The 22,447-nt window shown below is 47.7% G+C and overlaps 2 protein-coding genes across 6 annotated transcripts in view; one reads left to right on the top strand and one right to left on the bottom strand.

Moving 5' to 3' along the window:
- The first annotated feature begins 1,297 nt into the window (after positions 1-1,297).
- Positions 1,298-14,654, top strand: NTAN1 (N-terminal asparagine amidase). 4 transcript variants are annotated; one of them, XM_019666104.1, is made up of 10 exons: positions 1,298-1,453; positions 6,812-6,914; positions 6,991-7,056; positions 7,361-7,469; positions 9,489-9,562; positions 10,726-10,779; positions 11,294-11,347; positions 12,332-12,429; positions 13,794-13,907; positions 14,309-14,654. In XM_019666104.1, the coding sequence occupies exons 1-10, from the start codon at positions 1,373-1,375 to the stop codon at positions 14,486-14,488; spliced, it is 933 nt and encodes a 310-aa protein (XP_019521649.1). In that variant the 5' UTR covers positions 1,298-1,372; the 3' UTR covers positions 14,489-14,654. The 4 variants fall into 4 exon arrangements, with proteins under 4 accessions (XP_019521649.1, XP_019521651.1, XP_019521652.1 ...); XM_019666106.1 differs by lacking the exon at positions 6,812-6,914; XM_019666105.1 differs by lacking the exon at positions 13,794-13,907 and having other exon boundaries at positions 1,327-1,453.
- Positions 13,887-22,447, bottom strand: part of PDXDC1 (pyridoxal dependent decarboxylase domain containing 1) — a 41,610-nt gene continuing 33,049 nt past the window's right edge. Inside the window, exons 17-24 of one of the 2 annotated variants that reach the window (XM_019666103.1) lie at positions 20,832-21,003; positions 20,099-20,217; positions 19,692-19,813; positions 18,650-18,742; positions 18,468-18,564; positions 17,499-17,603; positions 16,750-16,985; positions 13,887-13,961 (exon numbers count right to left, since the gene is read on the bottom strand). In XM_019666103.1, the coding sequence (XP_019521648.1) occupies positions 13,902-13,961; positions 16,750-16,985; positions 17,499-17,603; positions 18,468-18,564; positions 18,650-18,742; positions 19,692-19,813; positions 20,099-20,217; positions 20,832-21,003 (1,004 nt within the window). In that variant the 3' untranslated portion in view covers positions 13,887-13,901. Of the gene's footprint in view, positions 13,962-15,184; positions 16,986-17,498; positions 17,604-18,467; positions 18,565-18,649; positions 18,743-19,691; positions 19,814-20,098; positions 20,218-20,831; positions 21,004-22,447 lie in introns of those variants that run through there. The other variant, XM_019666102.1, reaches the window with a different exon arrangement.

Here is a 22,447-nt window from a genome sequence, read left to right as displayed (position 1 = left end):
ATGGCTTCCAGGTGCATCTGACATGTCGGTCGCTCTCCTTGATCACACCCAGCCTACACTGAAGCTTGGACTGGGCCAAGGAAAACGAACACTTATTAAAACAATATACATGGTTTGAAGGAACATCTCTGGGGAAAAAAATAGTGAAATCTCTTTGGGAATTATATGAAAATAAGGGAGTTTCTGTCCTTAATTGAAAAGCAGACTTTCAGTTAGAGAACCATGCTCCATCCTTTTGTCTGTCTGCTATGGTTAGGTCTTTAATGAGAAGTGGCTTCTTTTTCTAATGAGGTTTGTGACCTGTGCTCTCACAGCTCCACTTTTATTGAGCTGTAAAGTGGAAATAATACTGTAGGGTTTGTGAGAGTTCAATGAAAATGGATGTAATGTCAGTTAATAGCTGTTTGGCTACCTGGTGAGAAAGTCTGGTTAAGCAGGAAGCACTTTTCAAGACAAATATAACTTCCATTTCATCCACATTCTCAACTGGAGAGGGAGGGACAGAGTGCTCCCCCTCCCAGGCACTGCTTATGATGTTGGTTCTTAACGCTTATTGCCCTAGAATCCCCCTGGGAGTTTCAGAAAACGGAGAGGTGGTGGAATATAGATGATGACGTTCTCATAGTTTTTGCTCTGCATGAGGTGGCTCCTCTTCATCTCACCGCTCTTTTTCTAAATTATTCTTTGCTGATGTATTGTGGAGTTGGATCTATTTGAGTAATATTTCCAACTTTTCGAATAAACCCCAGCCTCAACACCAGGGTACCTACCTATCCTCAGGAGGATATCTTGCTGATATTTACTCGGAGGGTTTTTTACCCATCTGTGAGTGCCTACTGGATGCCAAGTGTTACTGAGTTCCAAATGTGTGGGGCTCTCTTTTTCAGTTTAAGACGGTTTGCTGAATCCAGTCCTACACGGAGCAGCACGGCAGGTGCCCCAACTCGGATAACTTGCTCAGCATCACGATATGTGTGGTCAAGCCGTGATGTGAAACGAGGCGGTCCGCCCCAGGCCCCGCATTCAGACTAGGTTGACTGATCTGTGAACCGAGCTACCGAGCTGAGAACGAAGGCTCCCCTAAGCGCAGCTCCCCTCTACATCTTCACGCTTTCAGGACTATGTTTCCCAGCGCCCCTTGCGAAGGAGGCTGGCCGCGCACCTCACGTTTAGACTACACTTCCCATGGGGCCTTGCGGCCCACACTATAGATTTCCTCAACCTCTCGGGGCTGCGCCGTCTCCTCGGACTACACTTCCCGGCGGCGCCCGCGGCGGGGCGGGGCGGGGCGGGACGAGGAGGGGCGGCCCCAGGGCGGGGGCGGCGAGGAGGCCGCCGCCTCCCTGGGCCTGCCCGGGCGGCCGCCTCCGTGATGCCGCTGCTGGTCGACGGGCGGCGAGTGCGGCTGCCGCAGTCCGCCGGGGACCTCGTCCGAGCCCACCCGCTTCTGGAGGTGAGCGGGGCCCGGGCGGGGGGATTCGTGGAGGGCCCGAGGGGGACCTGCCAGGCGGGCCCGAACCCTGCTCACCCCACCGCCACCACCCACTCTCCCCGAAAACAGACTCGAAAGTTGGCGCAGCTGAGGTGCTGGCGGCATATCCGGAGCCTCGGCCGCCGACTTTCTGCCTCGGCTGGAGGCATCTGGGGAGCTTTTACCTTCTTTGGACCTTAGAGGGCATCTGCCGAGACCCCTCTCTTCCAGAGGAGGGGACGGGGGCCCAGAGAGGTTAGGTGACTTGCCCAATGTCACACAGCACCGCGGCTTTGAGGACACCGGGGACCCCCTGTTCCCAGACAGGGCGTCCCCAACCCCCAATCCGGACTTGGCCGGTTGAGGCAAATCGGGGCAGCCGCCCTGGCTCAGCAGCACCCGCAGGGACCCCCACCCCGTGGGCACGCTGCTTGGTCCTTGGGTCTTCAGGAAGCAGGGGATTACTCCAGGGCAGGTGGGACCGCGTCTGGGCAGGGGTATCCTGGCGGGTCCCCTCCTCTTCTCCCCTGTCTCCCCTTCCCCCTACCTCCGGGTCATAGGGCTCCGGTTATTTTTAGCCGGAAGAAAGGGCCCTGATTTTTCCCCCCGGGCTGCGCTGAGTTAAGGACCACGCCCTGATGGCAGGGTTTTGTTTTGTTTTTCTGCTTTTCCCTCAAATAGATCTCCAAACCCTTAGTCCATGCCTATGCAGAAACGGTTTAGAACGCTGTTCTTACTGTTAAAAAATAAAAAAGATTGGGGACCAAACCTCCCACTTGCCCCAGATCCAGTTAAGGGGGGATCAGTCAACTGATTTAAGTGATAACTTATGGAGCCCCTAATGTATGTTGGGAACCGCGGTCGCCTCTATCCCTAGAATCCGGGCCTTTACAGTCTAGTTAGGGGGAATGCTTTTTAATGACAGAATCGCTCAAATACTGTAAACCGTGTTAAGTGCCGTAACCAAAAAAAAAACAACAAAACAACCACAAAAATAAAAAAACGCCCTGTTTAGCTCTGAGATGTGAAACGCAGAAACCTAACCTGGTCTGTAGACTTAGGGGAGGTATTCTTGAGGTTTCCTTTGTGGCAGCTGCACAGTTGGTAATTATTGGGCCTGTGTACTTGTTTTGTGTATTCTCCCTTGATCTGTCCCCCAGCATGTAACCCTTCCTGAGGGCAGATAGAAGATGCGCGTCTTTGCTTTGTGTCCTCAGAGCCTAGGGCAATGGTAGGTGAGCTAGGAAAGCAACCTGTGCTCTGTAAATATTTCCTACATACGTGAAGGGACAAAATGACCCTTGACAATGACCCAAAGGATGAGGAGGAATGTCTGACAGGGACAAGGGGGACAAATCTGTGTGATCCTCCACTTGCATTTCAAGAGAACAATAGTAATATTAGTCGACACATCCTGGGCCCTTAGCAGCCACCAGGCACTGTGCTCAGCACTTTCCTTGTACTGTCACTGTCACACTAGTGAAGTCAGTAGGACTAACCAAGGGGAAAAATTTCAGCTGCCTGAAGAATATCGGTGATACTCCCGTTTCTATGTCTCTTTGAAAATTTCGATGCTGACAAGTTAGATCGCCGTCCAAGGCACCACACTGAGTGTGGAGAGGAGGATGTGGGGATATACCAGGGCTGCCAGCCCCTCTGGAAGGGAGGTTTGGCCTATTGAGGGGGACGTGGCCTAGAAAGGCTGTGTAGTGCGGAATGTGGAGGACGGAGGATCACTTTGATTTGCAGAAGTCTAAGGGAAGGAGGGTGGAGAGATTTGAAAAGGGGAAGAAACGGGAGGGCATTCTAGCTGGGCAAGCTAGACTGTGCCCCGATGGGCAGGAGGGGAAGGGCCCTGAGGACGAGTGGACTGGCCCGTTTTCCTGGCGTAGAGAGGGTGCGAAGGGGAAGAGAACATAAACCCGAGAGGTAGGTTGTGCCTGGATTAGAGGGGCCTGGATGCATCTGCCAGTGAATAAGCAGTGGAGGGAAATGAAAGTTTTAACTATTGTTTCTATAACAAGTAGGGTGTCCTCTTTGTGAAAAACAAAAACAAATATATATATATATATGTGTGTGTGTGTGTGTGTATAAATGTCAGGAAGAAGAAAAAATTTGTAACAGCAATCATTCTTCACATTTTGGTGAATACCCTTACAGAGGTTTTTCTTTGTATATGATGTACATTTTTTTTAATGAGCACATACTGTATATTCCATTGTACGATGTGTGTTTCTCACGTAACAGTATGTTTCCAGTGCTCAGTACCAGCAGTTACAAGCCTGTCCCTGGCTGTGCCTAGCACAGAACAATAGTAACATAAGAACAGCAATGGGACTTGCTATGAAGCAGGTGCTAGTGCTGTTCCCATTTTGCAGGTGACGACGGTGAGGCATAGAGAGAGGCTGAGTAAGTCACCCAAGGTCCCACATTCTGCGAGTGGTGTGGCCTGGGTTGGAACCCCTGCAGTCTGCCTTTGTCTCTAGAGCTGCACTGCTCAATAAGGTAACCACCAGCCCCATGTGGCTGTTTACGTTTAAATGAATTACTATTAAATAAACTTTAACAATCAGTTCCTCAGCTGACCTAGCCACATTTCAAGTGCTCCCAGCCACGTGTGGCTAGTGGCTACTACAGGAGACAGTGCAGATATACTCATAGGTCGTTTCCGTCACTGCAGAAAGTTCCCTGGGTGGTGCTGTCTAAAGCCTTGGCTCTTAACCAGTTACTGGATGCTCAGGAACCAGCTCTGCAACATCTGTTAAATGGTTCCATAGAATTCCACACCATGAATGCACCGTCACTTCATTCCTGTTTTTAAGCATGTATGGTATTTATAATCTTTCACCATTATGAACATTCACAGAGCTAAATCTTTATAAACCCCTGTAATTATTCCTACAAGCGCAATTGCTGGACTCAGAAAGGTTTTCTGAGCAGAAAAGTGATGTCACAAAATCAGTGTTTTGAAGCAGTGATGCTGGCAGCCATTGGGGAGGATAGAGGGGGCAAGGGAGACCTTAGGGTCAAAGAAACGGGTGGGGAATGGTGACAGCCACTCCCCACAAACCTGCTCTGGCTTAGTCCCCACACAGCCTAAAGAGTGAGTGGCCATCAGCATCCCCATTTCCCAGAGGAGAAGACGGAAGCACAGAGGGTCAGGAGCAGCCCTCGGTGAAAGGCAGGGGGACCCCAAGGCCAGCATTGCTTTCCCCTCCCTCTCTCTTCCACTCGTAGATTCTGTGGCAGGAACTTAGATGTGAGGTCATGAAGGACTGAAATAAGGCAACACAAGTGCGAGTGGGAAAGAAGGCTCAGTTCTGAGAGCTGCCCTGTTAATAGTCATTTCTTACACGGCACTGTGTTTGCAGCTCACAAAGCATTTGTATACCTGCCCTCCCGTCTTTGAAGGAAGAACCGACAGAATATAGCAGCAGGGGGAAGGGGTCTGCGATAGTCCTCGAGGGTACGCTAGGCCTCGAAGGTACCGCTAAGAGATTGGCTAACACAGGGGGCAGCAAACTGCAGCCACGGTCCGGCTCCTGTTTGTGGCCAACCTGTGAGTCAAAAACGGTTTTTACATTTTTAAGTGGTGTGAGAAAAATCAAAAGAATAATATTTTGTGACGCGTGCAATTCTATGCAGTTCAGATTTTGGTGTCACTCATAAAGAAAGATTTGGGGACACAGCCACAGCCCTTTGTTTACCTGCGGTCTGTGCTGCTTTCACAGTAGAACGCACCGCCTGCAAAGCCCAAAATATTTACTCTGGCCCTTTTCAGAAAAGAGTTTGCTGACCCCTGGGTTAAGAGAACAGTGCCACTGAATAGAAATTGGGAAATGTGGGTGATGGGTAGCACGCAGAGACTGATGGAAAAGAGATATTTTTTAGTGGCTCTTTGTGTCCAGAGAGTGTCAGAAGTTGAGAAAATGGGGGTTACTTTTATTTCAAAAAGGAGGTGTGTTTATAAAGTAAGGCTGTTTTCCTGCAGAAGCTTAGCTAAACTTTTCATTTTTTAAAGTGCAAAACCAAAGCAACACACCATTTTCGCCTTGTGGCGTTATCGCTTCTGATAATCTGTGCTTCGATTTCTTTTAGAAATAGTAGGAGCTGTGTCAAAAAAAGACATGATGTTTGGCGGTGGGTATGAAAGTGACAGTTCATTTCTTGCAGATAACTTTGCTTTTGGGTGGTGACCCAGTTGTAAAAATGAGCATTTGTAAAAATATTCAATGGGACAAAATGTTGACACCTAGTAGTAACATGTCCTTTTCATAGATTTGCTCCTTTCTGGTTTTCTACTTGAATAATAACATCACTGCATCATAGAAGATTTAGAGGCCAGAGAAGACACCGGTTAAATCGCTCGTGTTTGCCTTGTTCTAACAGCCATGCTCACGTTGGTGAAATTTCCTCCCAGGCAGTTTTCCTAGGTTTTTTAGCATTGTTGTATTAATAGCATATGTATAGCTTAAAATTTTTTATACTTCTGTAGTTTCCTTTTCAGTTTACGTTTCCAAACTATTTTCCCGTAATCTTCATTTCCACGAGTAGTTCTGAGTTGGTTCTGCATAGTTTCCATCCTTTCTCTTGTCCCCTGTTTTTTGCCATCCTTAAGTAACACAGGGATTGTCACATTTTGGGTTATTTCCTCACTACAAATTTCCAGAAGTGGGATTACTAGATTAGGGGAGAGGGAAGGTGTTAACCCCTCTTCCTCTTATCAGCAGGTAAAGTAGGAATGTGGTTTCTGATCTACCCGTCCCCTAGTCCCCATGCTCTGATTCTCTTTATGGTTGTAAAGTCGTGAAGAGTCTCATACTCTTGAGTACAGGACTGTGAAAAGGATTTTTGCATCTTATTTCATAGGCACTGCAATCTCATTTTATAGGTTAAAAAGGAACAGAACTTGATTGTTTTCTTTGCATTGCTCCACATGATAGTTGCTGCTACCGTGTTTCCCCAAAAATAAGACCTAACTGGAAATTAAGCCCTAGCATGATTTTTCAGGATGCTTGTAATATAAGCCCTACCCCAAACATAAGCCCCAGTTAAGATCATCAGCCAGACATGACTGTTTGAATAAATGTAGATTTTTGTACATGAATAAATGAATAAATGTAGATTGTTGGAGCAAAAATTAATATAAGACACGGTCTTACTTTCGGGGAAACACGGTACCTTTTTATTTTAGCCTTTCTGACAAGTAATACACACACCTCAGGCATATAAGTGGGTGTGTTTTCCATTTAGGGCACACGTCGGCTCTCTCCACCTCTCTAGTTACTCAAATCCTCACTAATTTCCATCACTATTTTATTTTTTTTTTTAATCAAACAGGAAAGAGCCAGACTTCTCAGAGGTCAGTCTGTTCAACAAGTGGGACCCCAGGGCCTTCTGTATGTTCAGCAAAGAGAGCTGGCAGTGACCTCCCCAAAGGATGGTAGGTTAGGAAGCAGTGAATTGGGCGTTATCCCAAAAGGCGATTGGATATTTTATTTTATTTCTTTTTTAAACAGGCTCCATCTCCATTCTGGGTTCTGATGATGCCACCACTTGTCACATTGTGGTCCTGAGGCACACAGGTATGGTGAGAGGGATGAAGGAGACAATTACTCAGATTGACCCAGCACTTGGGACCATCAGTGTCTCGACTTGAGTGTCCTGTGTCCTACTGGAAACCTGACTCCGCTCACCTCTTCTGTAGTCTGCATGGTATCTCCCTGTTGCCCTGGTCAGAATGGGTTGGCCGGGGGGCACAGACGTGTCTACTTTTTCTTCTTACAGGCTATTCAAAGATGAGGCGGTCCGAATGGACAGGAGTGGACTCGGCCTACTTACTGAGTCCTCCTCGGGAATAACATGAGTCATTTCCCCCTTGTTCTTCAGGTAATGGGGCTACCTGCTTGACACACTGTGATGGAACCGACACCAAAGCCGAGGTCCCCTTGATCATGAACTCCATAAAATCCTTTTCTGACCACGCTCAATGTGGAAGGTGAGCTCCACGCTACTCTGCTTTGTGATACCAGGAACTTCACTCCCTCGTTAGAGGAAATAGCTGTGGAAGCTGTTACGGCAACATACAATGTCACCAGCGCGGTGGCTGCCCTGTTCCCTCGGGGCAGAGCTGGGCACAGCACGGTCCCTTGTCAGGAGTTGTGGAGTGAATGAATGGATGATGGGTACTGGCAGGGAAACAGTACTGCATTTCAAATGGAAGGTTTGACCTTGACGTTTGTATATTGGATGTTGCTTTGTTACCCCCCAGATGTAGCCAGCCTTCCTACTTTCCTTCCTTCTTTCCTTCCTTCCTTCCTTCCGCGATTATTTGTTGAAAGCTTCCTATGAGCATGAAGTTTTTGCCAAGGACGTAGCATTTAGCAGAATAGACATAAACCTGCCCCTGAGGTGTTCATTCTAAAGCAAGGAGCCATTCAGTGAGCAAAGCAGGATGTTAAAGGGTGGCCAGGACGGTGAAGGAAAACAAGGCAGGGAGGAAACGGAGATGGCTGGGGGGCAGAGGGTGCAGTTTGAAGTGTCAGCACAGCAGTGATTGCACCACGGATTCTGTCTAAGGGCAATGTCTGACCGGGCCGTCCACCCCAGGGTCTGACCCTCTCAGCCATTACAGGAGGTGCAGCCACCTCTATTTCACAGGTGCCCACACTGAGACTCAGCTGACAGTCACACAGCTAGTTAGTGCGAGGCCCACAACAGCGGTCTGACTCGTGCCCACACCCCACCCCTCTCCTTTCTCTCTCATTAGTAGCCGTTGCCACTGTTGCTTTCGCTTTATTTGAAGTCTGAGGGGAGCCATTGAAAGAATTAGCCCAGTCAGATACAAGTTCTTAGAATCGCAGGGATTAAAAAAAAAAAACAACCCTGTCACAGTTTCATTAATACAACACAGGTGATTTTTAAATTTAGTTCTGCTTCCACCTGCGTTGGTGACACAGGCCGGGCCAGCCTTATGGGCGCTGTGAGATCGTCCTGATCTGTTCTTAGAACTGATTTGGCCCCTCGGGCAGGTTTGCTGCAACAGGGATCAGAAAACAAACCTGCCGCCCAGTGTCGAGTAAGCCACGGTGACCCCCGCTGCCCTCACCCTTTTAATGCTTCTTATGAGGCCGCGTGATGCTCTGCCGCATGCTGGCTACATGGAAGATTCCAGTTCATTCCTCAGGGAGATGCTGCCTTAGTAGAAGGCAGTGTGAAATACGGCTGCTCTTGCCCAAGCACGGGTCCCCAGGTCACTGCAGGCTGTGGGCAGGCGGTTAGCAGACAAGTGAGCAGACAAGGGAAACACAGTTCGTTTGGTTTTTTCAATTGTAGCACTTGTTAGAACTTCCTGTGGTAACGCGCGTATTGACTCTCCTAGGGAGGGGTTGCAGTAGGCAGGATTTCCCACTCACTGAACCCCAGGAACACCTTTTCCTGTGCAGGGGCCCACGCTGGGTGGGCGCGTGCTTTAGAAAGTTTCCTTCTCTGTGGGATGGAGCTGATAATCCCTGTCCCTCCGGGACAGTGGGCATTAGAGGAGACAGGGGCTGCGGACGGTCCCCTGCAGTCCCCACGCAAAACGGGCCTGTACTCAGCAGGAGCTCTCGCCCCTTTCCACGCCTAACCCCCAGTTCTTCTTAGGCCAGGACATGTAAGAGGTTTTTGGAGCTTTCTCACTTTGGTTGGGTAAATGGTGTGACAGAGCCATATCCTTCCAGAGCAGTCCCTGCCTTCTGCAGCGAGGCAGCGTCACATTTGTGTTAAGATACAGATCCACTCAGCCATCAGGATTTCTGGGCAGAGTCCCCAGGAGCGTGCTTGGCCTTGGCAACCTCGCCCTTCACCCCAGGGTGACACGCACATAGCTGGTGTGCGCGCCATGGCACGGACAAGGCCCAGAGGCCCCGCTGTAGAGCGCGGGTTCCCTGAAGGGAGAGCTGCGATTCCACGCAGAACCAGGGATGCTGTGGCCTCATTGTGCTGGCCTCTGACCACCGTCCCCTCTCTTTGCCAGGCTGGAAGTGCACCTCGTGGGCGGCTTCAGTGACGAAAGGCAGTTGTCACAAAAACTCACTCATCAACTTCTTAGTAAGTTCATTATTTTTTTTCCCCAAACCTGATAAAGATCCGTACCTGTTTTTGCTTGGATGAAAGTCCCAGTTAGGACACGGCCTAAGAGGGGCACACCGGCCTGGAGCAACGTAAAGTGCTCAGCTTGGAATCTTACATAAAGACTGAACAGCATGGAGCTAAATTTTTAAGACTATTGGGATGGGGACAAGATTTTCTTTTCAAATTGCAGTTGATGCAGTCCAGAAGCGTAAACGCTCTGAATTATGTAAAAACAGAACCGCCCTCTGGGCAGAAATATCCATTTTAATCATGTTTTAATGAAAACATGGATGATACCATTGTTCCCCCTATTCAATTAGCAAGTATTTGAAAAAGAAGACACTGTTCTGTGTTAATTACCCATGAGGCAGTGAGGTGGACATATTCCCACAGTCCCAGAACATACATCGTACGACCTGTTGGGAAAGCAAGTTGGCATCATGGCAAAGTCTTAAAATGGTCACATCCTTTGACCCAGTAATTCCTCTTCTGGGAATCTATTCTGAGAAAATAATCTGAAATGTGCACAGAGATTTATGCCCAAAGACGGGCAGTAGTATTACAATTGGAAATAATCTAATGTCTGTTAGTAGAGGAATAGTTATGTAGTCATTAAAAACATACTTATGAAGGTGTGAATTCCATGGGAAAATACATATGTACAAAAAATCAGCATATAAAATTGTCTACATGGTATGGGCTTAGCTGTGCATGGGAAAATGTGGCAGAAAATACACTGCATGTCAACTGCTAGGATTATGGGCATTAAAAGCCCATATACTTCTACCATCAAAATTTTTATGACTCTGATAATCAGGAAAAAACTATTAGGAAAAGAAGAGTAAAAATCTTACGAGTCAGTTTATCCCCCCAAACTTCTCAGAATGGACAAATGGAAAGCCTCAGTCACAGGTTCCTTTGGGCTTGAGCTTAGGAACATGGCTGTCACTTAGCAGGCAGGGTTCTGTGGTGTCAGTCCCCATGGATCTGGCCTCTGCTAGGGTTGTGGCTGAAAGGGTAGTGGATCAGAGGTGGCTCAGCTAGCCTCTGTCCCTCCGTCCCCTTCTTGACTTGCTGAGTGTATGTTCTGCTAATTAAATGAACTCTTTTGACACCCAGTTTAAAAATTCTAATTGTAGGTGAATTTGACAGACAAGAAGATGACATTCACTTAGTGACATTATGTGTGACAGGTAAGTTCTGCCATCTTACCCAAAACAAAGCTGTAGATTGCAGGAGCGTTCTGCCCTCACCTAGCATCAGTACCCATCAGAAGACACAGCTTGTCGATGCTTTGCTGACTTTGGTTCTGGCTTTTTCCACCTGCCGGAATGGCCTTCCCCTCCCCCTGCTTAGTCTCAGCTGAGATGCTGACCGGCTTCAGTGCACCTCATCTTTCATTCTGTGGCATTTTCAGAAGCCTTCTGGACTCCTGGCAGGACAAGGGACCAGACCCCAGCGAGGAGCTGCCACCTTGTGTGGCAGACTGCCGAGCGTGTAGATGCTGGGAGGCACTGATTGGGGGGGTGGCAGCTGGCTCAGCATGAACCTGAGGGACTCAGTGGGGAAACAGGAAGGGCATCCCTGAAATTGTTTCCCCTCCCCGTTAGAGGTCGGGGCTCCTCCTTGGCCTCTATTATGGAAAATAAAAACAATTATTTAGTATTTCTTAAAAATGGGATGTTTTGTTTTTTTCTTCTTCGTTAGAACTCAACGATCGGGAAGATAATGAAAACCACTTTCCAGTAATTTATGGCATTGGTAAGTAGTGTGTGTGTATGTGGGTTGGAGGCTGGCTACGCGCAGGCTCCAGTTAGAGGCAGGTTCCATGGACTGGAGAGCCCGCTGCTGTTCGTGTGTCACAGCCTTAGGTTCAAATCCTGGCTCCTCTGTGTCTGCTGAGGGGTCCTGGGCAAGTAGCTTACCTTCTGTATCCTTTATCTACAAAAATAGAGAAAATGTCCACATCCTGACCGGGAGGAGAAAACAGGTAGCAAATATACAGCATAGACAGTGCCCCGGGCAGAGGGAGCTGCTGACTGGCTCCCTGCTCTCCCGAGGTGGTCGGCCTTCCGGGGGCTACAGCGGGCATTTGAATCTCCTTGGGCATTTGAATCTCCTTACATGTAGGGAACCGAGTAAGGTTTTGATTGAGAACAAAGATGGTACAAAGGAAAGTATGAAACTACCAGGCTGAAGAAAACCCAGAACCTTCCGCCCTCCCGTGATGATGGCCCCTAGGACTCCTGAGAATATAGTCGGATGAAACTGGATGGATTTGTAAAAAAGGGCTTATACTACGTCTGCACTAGTTTATTTATTTAGCTTGGACCCCCAGCCATTCGCAGATGCATTTGGCCCCAGGGCTGCCTGGGGAGGCCCAGCTGTTTCCAGTGAGATGCTTGGGTAAAAGATGGCATTACCCCTTTCCAGAAAGGGGGAAGCTACGGCACTTAAGAGTAGTTTTGTTCGGGCCGACCGAGTGGCTCAGATGGTTAAGAGCTCGCTCAAGAGTTTGAGCTCTGAGCAACAGCGGTTCGAGTCCAGCCCGAGCTGAGCAGCTGCTGAGCTGCCAACAGGTAGCAGGATGGCTCAGCTAAAAAAAAAAAAAAAAGAGTAGTTTTGTTCAATTTCTGTTCCAGTCTCTCTCTGAGACTTATCCATATTCTGTTATGTATGGTGGTACATAAATGTAGACTGCAAACTCTCCAATTTTGTCTTTTGTCATCCTGTTGTCCCTGACAGCTGTCAACATTAAAACTGCAGAGATTTACAGAGCCTCCTTCCAAGATCGAGGTCCTGAGGAGGAGCTGCGTGCTGCACGGGCATTAACGGGAGGACCAGTGAGTCTCAAATCTTCTTTGTGTCGGGGGGTTAAGGGGAAAAAAAGCGTCAAGTGTTATAGACCTTGGAAGTGAAAAGTTCATGTCAGCTTCTTGAAAGCTGTAAATTATCAGGGACCACGTCATACCCCTCTGTCTGTCTCTGTCTCTCCGTCTCTCTCGCGCGCTCTCTCTCTCGCTCTCTCTCTCTCTCTCTCTCTCTCTCTCTCTCTCTCACACTCACACACACACACACACACGAATAACGAATGCTTTAGGTTATAAGCTCAAGACCCCAGTTCTCTGCCTTAAAGTGGTGTAGAGGGAAGTAATGTGAACCCCCAGCAAACGATCCAAAGAGAACGAACCCCATTTACTTTATAAGAACTTTACCTGTAAAGTTCCTACAAAGAAAGGAGAGCCCAGGGCCGGCCGAGTGGCTCAGTTGGTTAAGAGCTCGCTCAACAGTGCGAGCTCTGAGCAACAGGGTCGCTGGTTCGATTCCAGGCCCGGGCTGAGCTGCCGCTGAGCTGCCAACAGGTGGCAGGATGCCTCAGCTAAAATAAATAAATTTTTTAAAAAACCAAAAAACTTTCAGTGTGAAAAAATAGAAATCGCATTCAGAGCACCCAAAAGAAATGTCACTTAGGAAATTCGGACATTTTCGTTGGAAAGTGATGTTTGGATTCAGAGTGATGTTTTGCTAACACTTCCCATTTTTACGGTTCCTTTTGCAGTTTCTCAAGTAGCACAACAGCCTTAATTTTGCTAATATTCAGAACATATTTCAGTCTCAGTAACCAGACCTGAATGTGGCTGGTTAAGCTGAGAATCACCATTGGCAAATTTGGGGATTCAGGGAATTGAGCATTTGGTAAATTAGCAGTGTTACAAGTTGTTCTTCCTTTCTTTTGAAGGGGCAACAGGGAGCGTGTACTTTTAAGTTGCAAGGTAATTAGCTGCTGAGGTGTAAGAGGCAGTGATCTGTGTAGCAACAGGACGGTGGATATCAATCAGTAAGACACCTTACATGTGGTTATCAAGCAGTAAGGCTTGAGGCCCAGCTCTGATGCTTCCTGGACATGTGCCTGGGGGCAACGTGCCCCGTTCTCTCTGAGCCTCAGGTTTTCAACCCAAATGGCGGAACTGCCATCTTCCTGCAGGACTGTCAGGACTAAACAATTTATGTCACCCACAAAGTGCAGTACAGACAGTTGGAAGTGTGCAGTAAGTAGCAGCTTTGTTCTTAGGAGACAAGATTTTAAAGAAGCTTATCATACAGATAAATGCCTGAACTGCCAGACTGCCCTGGAGCCTGCTTTAATGGTAGGCTCTGAGAAGCTGATAGCATTCCTTAATTCTGTCCCTGAAATGTTCTCTCTTAGATGATTAGTATTTACGATGCAAAGACAGAACAGCTCCGTATAGGACCGTATTCCTGGATGCCATTTCCACACGTGGATTTCTGGTTGCAGCAGGATGATAAGGAAATACTAGAGGTGAGAATTTACAGGTTGGGCAAATCTCAAATCTCTGGACCCTGGGCTCCTCATCTGTAAGGAGAAAAGGGTTTAGACTAAATAATAGCTGCTTTTCCTTCAGTGGGGAGTATTTGTTTTTAGGATGCCACTGACAGACCCCATTTAACTTCTGTATCCTGGGGATAAGTAATGTCCTGGATGACTTGTGTAGGTGAAGCAGTAAGCAACCAACTGCTTTTTTCCTCATTAACCCAGTACACCTCAGTTCTTACATAATTTTACAATTTATATATACTTACGTTATGATCTGAGAACATCCTGATTAATGTTGAAGGATCACAACAATACTTTACTTGGCATCTTTATCACACTAGGGAAAGAGTGAGGTTATTCTCATGCCCCAAATCTTGTCTTTCCAGAACCTTTCCACTTCACCTCTGGCGGAGCCCCCCCACTTTGTTGAACATATTAGATCTACCTTGATGTTTTTAAAAAAATACCCATCTCCAACAAACACACTGTTTCCTGGAAATAAAGCTCTACTCTACAAAAAAAATGAAGATGGCTTATGGGAAAAGATCTCTTCTCTGGGAAGCTAAAAATAGGAATTACCAAAGAAAGCAACTTTTTGGCAAGACAGAAGACCACTGGTGGGGGTTGGACAGAATGTGATTAAGACTCTACATCTGTTGCGTCTTAGGGCTCCTTTCTTACTCAGTGTCTTTCAAATGACTTTCAAAATAAAATCTTATTTTGGCAAAGGCATTTGTTTAAAGTTACTTTCTGCTTTACTACAAAGTTGACATCCGGCTTCTCCTCCTTTTTGGTTAGTAATAAGGACAAAGGAGAAGCCACCCACCTCACTATTCTTCTGCAAAATTAGCGAATAAAGGGAAAACTGTCACTGAGTGTTTGAAAAACAATATTTAAACCACAATAAAGTTCAGTGAGAATTTTTACATCTCAGTTTTTTCTGGCCCCCAAATATTTTAGAAGCATGAAATCCAAAATTGATTTTTATCTACGTCTAAATGAATGAGATGAAAGGTTCAGAAAGACTGTAAATAGGGTTTGAGCTCACTGTTGTGCAATATCCTTATCTCTAAAATAGATAATCTCCCACGAGGTTAAATTTAATCTGAGAATTACACAAAAGTGTAAAGTCATTAAAATGCCCAAATTGTGATGATTATGCAAGTAATATTTTTAGAAACCTTTATTTTTCTGAAGTTGCTATCCAAAAGTACATCATACCATGCCCATTACTAGTAAGATTTATGAAATAAACTCTCTGGTAACAATTTCAAGAACCTTTATTGAAACCAACATTCAAATAGTATCTCAAGGGTGAAATTCTGTTTCGGTAAAACCAATTTAACAATTCCAAATATATATAAAACATTTAAAAATTAATCTTGTTAAAGGTGATAATTTCCCCTTCCCCCATTTTATCTGCTAAACTTCATTGCACCAAATAAACAGGGAAGACTTTGTTTAATCATCTGCACCAAAAAAATTTTAAAAAAAAAAGGAAAATTGCATTTTGACAAGTCAGAAATCACATCAAATCAGAGTGTAATTATAGGCTTAATGTGGTATGACTAAGGCTTCCAGTACTACAGCCCACAAACCCAGTGTGAATGCCCGCTGTTGTAAAGTCTCCCAAACTTGCCTCTGCTGGACCAGAAAGCACAGGGGCCGCCCCTGGGGTAAGTGAAGGGACGCGGTGCTTGTGGAAAAGCAGGCACGGGCAGTCAGAAAGGGCTAGCTTCCAAGTACTTGGGCAGTAGTCTAGCTTGATTAGCCCGAGAAAGATTGCTTTCCTGGTTCTTGCTTCTGAGTTGGGCCCAAAGGCCTGAGCTGCTAGTAGGACAGAAGCTACGGAAACTCCCATGTGAAACAGGACAAAGGTACTTATTTTAGAGTTTAAGTTTAGCTGGGTGCTACACAGCAAATTTAACGTTAGGCTCTCAAGAGTCGCGTCTATTGGGTTTTCAGATATTAAACATAGAAATGAGCACAGTCTCTTCTTGTGTGCCAATTTAAAAGCTTTACCTGTATTTAAAAATATACATATATATATATATGGTCAAGAAGAGTCTTTACAGTTACTCTTAATAGATGAGTCCTTTGTTTACAAATAGTGTATAAAGGGAGAAGGGGTGTATTGTGTATGGCAGGGGAAAGGCGCAGACAGAAGCACTGCCCAGACCAACGTGCTGGAGCGGACACAGTCACATACGTCTCCAGGGAAAGCAGCAGTTAGAGATGGCAGGAGAGGGCTTCTGACACTTAGGGACAATCCCAATGAAACCCATTCTCCTTCAAGCCAACACACGCCAGTTTTATACTGCAATCTGATCAAATGAAACACCAACTAAACTGGATGGCAAACCATGCTGTCTGTGTGTCCTCTGTAGGAGAGAACCCGGGGAGTTCTCCAGAAAGCCGTCTTACCAAAAGGTATTATGTGCAACCTAATAACTTCTTACGCTTATGTTTACAAAGAGAAGAGCAAGTGTTTCAAGTGGCAGCACTTGAAATTCGGAGTGTTCTTTATGAATAAAGTGTTTATGGTAACTTGGGAAAAATGTATTCCTACAGTTGGGTAGACAGAAACAATAGATGTTGGTTGTTCTCTACACCCATAAAGTTAGACAAGTCAGTTACCCTCCTAGAAAGCCTGGCTTTCGAGCACGTGTTTGTGCAAAATTCCCAGTTAAGCACAAATAACAGTAATGCCTCTTGTATGAGCATGTGGCACAGTTCACATTTCAGTATAACTTCTTCCCTGAAACAATATTCAGTACAGTCTCAAACCAAACCCTGAATTTTATCTTAAGCTTTCGGGCCCTTCTACCTGCGGGCGGTCACCTTCTGGGCGCTGGGCCCTGCCCTGGAAGATTCCAGTCTGCTCGGCCTCCTGAGGGGTGGGCGCCCCTGGTTGGGGCTCATCAGGCCTGTGAGCCTCTGGGGCCTCCTGCCCCGGTCCCCCGGACAGCTGCTCCGTCTTTTCTAAGTCTTCAGTGTGACTGACTGAGCTTGTCTCGCTGACAGCATCTGAACCTCTCAGGGACCTTTTAAAAGGCTTCTGGCCTAGAGGAAGATGGGATGAACAGCACTGAAAGCTCCGTAAAGGACCCTTGCAACAAAGCTCGCTGTGCAACGAGAGGTTACGTTATTTAATTCCAAACGCTTCTGAAATCCCCAGAATTACTGGCTCTGAGGCTCATAAGTGCTGAGGCAAGAAATGAGTTGCTAGAACACTACCCAAGCTCCCACGGCTGGGAGCCTCTGAGATCACCTTACTCAGGGGAGTAAACACCAGGTTAAACGTGATGCCAGCTCTTAAGACACTAACTTCCCCCTTGGAGTGCTACACAGGTGTTCCTCCAAGTCCAAAGCCATGGCCACACTGGAACGGTTTAAAGGGACAGCGAGTTGTAACAGAAGGTAAATAGGACTTTGGGTTAACGAACCAAGAAAACAAAGGAATGCAGGTAACACCAAATGGGAAACCGGTTACATGATGCAAAGGTCTATCTTCCCCAGAGAAATACCAGCAGGTTTCTTCAGTGTTAGTAGCTCAGACACGGAGGTGTGACGTACCTGGAAGTCTCAGCTTATTCCGAGTACCCGAGGGGGTCTGAGGGGGAGTTACTCCTGTATCTTGTACTTTGTAGACATATGTGTGTTCTGTGGACTCCAGAGAGCCTGTCGGGAAAAGAGAGAGTGGGGTGGGCAGAAGCCCCTGGCACGGGCTGTCCGGGAGATGCCCACTCAGCCTTGCTCCCTAACGAGCTTCCTCCAGCCATGCAGCCCCGCAGACTGCTGGAGACTTCGGCGCTCCTGGAATGCGCCGGAACTGGACTGTGCTCCCGAGCCCCGGCCCTGCTGGGTGTTTCATCCCTGTCTCCCCAGGGATGCCCTAAACGGGCCTGGGGAGTCAGGCCCAGGTGGGAAATGTACTTTAGCAACAAGGAACAGAGGCCTCTTCGCTGAGGCGTGGTGGGTTAGACATCAGATCACCTCTGGCTGTCATGTGACAGTGCAGTCATCACTTGCTAGGGAAGGGACGGAGGAAGGGGCCCCAGGCTGAGGGCGCTATGTCCCTGGGAGAACAGGAAAGGAGGAGTCCTAGAGTTCAATATCATCTTCCCCAAGCCCCAGCAACTGGTAATACTCGCCGGTTGTCTGGTTTGAAATCCAGTGGTCCAGTGCTACAGACCAATCTTGATAGCCCCTTTCAAAGGCTGCCCTTTGCTGGGCAAAACATGAATCAGGACAGCAAGGAATATTAACACTGAACCCAAATGCCCAAGACACACTGTCTCGACGGCCTGAACAGCCGAGGGTACACATCGGTTGGATTCCAGGAAGGGGAGTCTGCTGTGAGCCAGGGGATCTGCTCCTGTACCATTTTGACTGTGCGGGTGGGAGACGGAAGGCGCGTCACAGGGGCAGACAGATTCCTGGCACAGGACCCGGGATAAAGCAGGGGACGTGCACAAGGCTTGTCGGCGTAAGTGCGTCAGAATTCCCAAGGCACATGATCCGGAAGCAGGCTGTTTGTCCTACCTGCCGTCAAGTTAAAAGTTCTTCCCTTCTGTGAAGGCTGGACTGGAGAAAACCAATTCAGCACGGATCCTACGACAGGTATTTGCCGTAACACCCCCTGCAAAACATAACATCACCCAGTGTCACCATGTCCCGTCGGGCTCCCAGCCTGGGCCAGCTGGGGAGCTGGTCCGCAGACTCACCTCTTCCAGCAGCCGTTCCTCGTTGGCCTTCTGCAGCTGAACCTGAGCTTCCTGAATTCCTTTCCGAACCACTTCTGTCATGTTTTCCAGAAGCTGTGTTAAGACCAAGGAAAGGAATTACTGTCTAAGCATCTTGCCAGGACCCAGAAGCATGATTCACACAGCACGGGGGACATTTTTCGAAAGTTTGTTAGTAAATGGAATTCTTTAAAATGTCAGTGTAAAAATCAAATAGAAAATCAAAGAGAAGAGGGTAAAATGCTGAAGGAGGTCAAGGCAGACAATCCTTGGTGACCAGCCTCGTTAACCAGGGAACAGAGGAGAGGTGACTGTCCCTATGATGGGAATGTCAGATATGAAAACAGACACACTGCTCAGCGTTCGTGGAAATGGAGTCAGAAGTGACAGTCAGGTTTGAAAGGAACTTCAAGAAGTCTACCCAAGAATGAACCGAGCTGACTCCTCAGCCTCATTTAAAATTTTGTCCTCTTCCCTACTCCCACCAAGAGTGAGTCACATGACATGCATTTCTGTCTCCTGAGACAGGTCTTGCTTTGGTCCCTTTTCTCTCCTTTTGAGGGACTTCTAGTGACTTGTGTATCTGGTTTGGAGAACCAACTTTAAGCCTCACAGCCTGGTCCTCCAAGCCAACTGGCCCGTATGAGCAGGTCTGCTACTGGCGGGAAGTCCGTCATCAGACACACGGATCTGGTCCAGCCTCAGGACCCAGCTGCAACCAGGAAGGGGTCGTTGACCTTGTCAGTGACTGCGTCTTCCTGAATGCTCGTTACCCCGAACTTCTACTGCACAGCATTTAGCAGCTCGCCTGGTTATGTCTCTCCTTCCCCCACTGGCTTGTGAGTTCCCTGAGGGCAGGGACCGTGTCAGACTGTGTCACTCCTGATACCTGGCCTAGCTCACAGGAAGCATTTAAAAACCCTCTGGGAAAGAATGAATGAACGCAGCTTCATCCTCCATGACTCCGGCTAGCTGCCCAGGCAAAACCCAGAAAAGGAATGAGGCACTGATTAGTCTTACAGACCCTTGAGTTTTCCTCAATTTCTCGGGCTGTGACGGCGATGGTCTCCACCAGTTCAGAAACATCTGTGTCATCACACGCCATGCCAATGTAAATACAGCTCTTCATACTTTTATACTCGGGGCCTGCGGGGAGACACACAGACCAACTTGGTTCCCGAGTCCTCTGCTGTGAGACACGGTCTGCTTTTCTGTACAAGACCGCATGCAAAGGAGCCTCCCTCCAGGGTGAGGAAAGTGGGTCTAAGAGACAGAAAGCCCTGAGAGGCTGCAGAAGGGCAAGGCGCTGCCTCACCTCCCCCAGGAAGAACTAAACCAGTGTTTCCTCTAAGAGATAGAGCCCGTTTTCCTTTAAGCCAATTAGAAATGTCCTTCCCAAGTTCACTGTTGACTTATAAAAGCCGTCATTACCCATTTTAAATGTAAGGTCAGATTCCAGTTCGTTTAACTTTTTCAGGAGTCCGGCATGGATTTTTTCCCCTTCTGGATCTGACTTCAAACTGTTCTTATCATCATTAGCATGTTCGTACCTATAAGCAATATCAAACAACAGTATTTCAACCCAGAACATCAAATGTCTCTTTAGACACAGGATAACGGGGAGTGTAAGCGCCTGGAGGTTACCAAGACTGTGGGATGAGACAGTGGGCAAAGGAGGCACTTGGGTTTCAAAACCAAAAACTTTCAAGAATGTCTCAAGGAAAGGCAGCCTCTAGGTCCACAAAATGTAGAGAGCAAGGTGCGGTCTGGAATCTCATCCTTTGTGATAGAAAAGGGAGCCGCCCCTCATCCTGAGAGGAGACGAAAGCAGCGCCAGGGGGATGGCCCACGCTGACCAGACGACAGCGGGGTCTGCTGCTCTGGGAGCCACGGTCTTTTCCTCAGGATCTGTAATTCTCAACATGCCGTGGATGTAGTCACTTGTGAGTGGGCACAGAAAGAACATCCAGCGACTCCTACTGCAGCGAGAGCAACCGTGGGCCCCACCGCTGGCTGCCCTGTGCCTCCGACGGAACTTTCATCAGATGTGTACACGGAGACTACACACATCCCGCGGACATGTTTAAGCTGGTTCACAAAATGACCCACCCGTGGTCGGTACGGCAACGAGAAAAGAACATCAGGTGGCAAGCTGAAAGCGTACCTGACAACCCCTATTCCAGGCCAGTTAGGGTCATCAACGTATAAGAGACCCGCTGTCCCGGTCACCTCCTGCTTGAACTCCTCTCGCAGCTGTAGTGTGCAGGTCAGGACCGGCAGCTGGCTCCGGATGCAGGTTACGAGCTGATCCACATCCTCTCCCCGAGTTCCGAGACCTGAAAACGGTCACGGGATGTTAGAGAAATGCTTATACGACGGCAAGGCTCCCACTCCCCGTCAGAAAGGCCAGGACATCTAGCTACATCCAATTGGCTGGAGCTGAGGAGTTAGAAAAAAAGCTACTGAACCCAGACGTGGAAGAACCTGCTGTTAAAAGTGAATACAGGTGTAGACAGCTTTTCCTTACACAGAAGACAGAGCAGCCCCTTCGATTTAGCACACAATGAAACTCTAATGTAGAAATCAGATTCTTCCCACAGACTCTGCTTAGGTCAAGTCATAAAATCATACCACAGGCCAAAAACAAAACAGCAAGTACAGCTCTCTCCGTACATTAACATCTTGGGGAGAAAGGGATCTGGGTGGGTTTGTGGTGGGGAGACAGGAAGGGCAGGATGATGACGATGACAAAACCAAGTCACTACTGGAGGTCAGAGCCCGAGAGGTCTCAGGGCTTCAGGGATCCAAGAGTCGTGGCCACATCACTGCTTCCCTCACTGCCGTCGATTAGAAGGCCGTGCGTAATGTCGGTAAGCCCAGTACACGCTGCCTCGGTGTCCTCAGCTCGCTTGTCCAGTGTCAGGGACCAGGCCTCTGGGGCTGGGAGCCCTGCACGGCAGGAGCAGAGATCCCAAAGGACCCCGAGGCCACCAGCCACCTTCACAATGGCTTTTCTTTGCAGGACAGATGCCTGCACTCCCCTGCTTTGATGACTGAGAAAATACCTTTCCAAAAATGTTGAAACATTTCATGAAAAACCACCCAACATTTTCTGAAAAGGTTTAAATCATCTCAGAAAAAAGCACAACCCAAATTTTAATGTATCTTTTTTTAGCTCATTTTTAAGAGTCTACTAGAACAAGGTAAGCTTCACTGAAGGCATTTCACATGCATGATCTCGTTTTAATCTTTGCACTGCTACAGAGAGGTAGTGGGGAACAGGTCTGGAGATGCGAAACCTGCTCAAGGTCCCACAGGTATGAATTGGCTGAGGGGGGACACGTACCCAGGACTCTGCCCTAACAGTCCATGTACTTTTTCAGCTATGTTGCTTTCTCAAGTGCCTCAAACAGTGGTCCTCAACCTTCGCTGGCCCATGAGAATCACCAAGGGAACTTCCAAAGATGCGATGCCCAGGCTCCATGCCACACCCAGTAAATCAGAATCTGTCAGTGAGGCCCAGTCACTGGGAGTTGTCAAAGCTCTCAGGGGTTCTAATGTGCAGACTGGACTGAGAACCACTGAACAGAAAAGGGTCACAAGACATCAAAATGTAGGCATTCAAGAGACTACAAGAGCCTCCATTTCTGAGAAACGACACTGGAGGCTAATCTACCTAACTTTATCCCAAAAGAAAAGAAAAAAACCAAAGAGAACAGAGGATCACAGCCTGGACGTTAACAGACATGTCACTGTTGCTCCCAGAACAAAAGCGAGGGC

The sequence above is a fragment of the Hipposideros armiger genome, unplaced genomic scaffold (genome assembly GCF_001890085.2).
Source record: "Hipposideros armiger isolate ML-2016 unplaced genomic scaffold, ASM189008v1 scaffold_460, whole genome shotgun sequence".
Lineage (NCBI taxonomy): Eukaryota > Metazoa > Chordata > Mammalia > Chiroptera > Hipposideridae > Hipposideros > Hipposideros armiger.
The sequence above is the reverse complement of the archived record's forward strand: the minus strand, read 5'-3'. Positions and strand labels throughout refer to the sequence as shown.

Excerpts from the sequence above, each read along its gene's own strand:
- NTAN1 (XM_019666104.1), top strand. The coding sequence starts at position 1,373 with ATGCCGCTGCTGGTCGACGGGCGGCGAGTGCGGCTGCCGCAGTCCGCC. Across the intron at positions 7,470-9,488 it reads GACCACGCTCAATGTGGAAG|GCTGGAAGTGCACCTCGTGG; the intron begins GTGAGCTCCACG and ends TCTCTTTGCCAG. Across the intron at positions 9,563-10,725 it reads ACTCACTCATCAACTTCTTA|GTGAATTTGACAGACAAGAA; the intron begins GTAAGTTCATTA and ends TTCTAATTGTAG.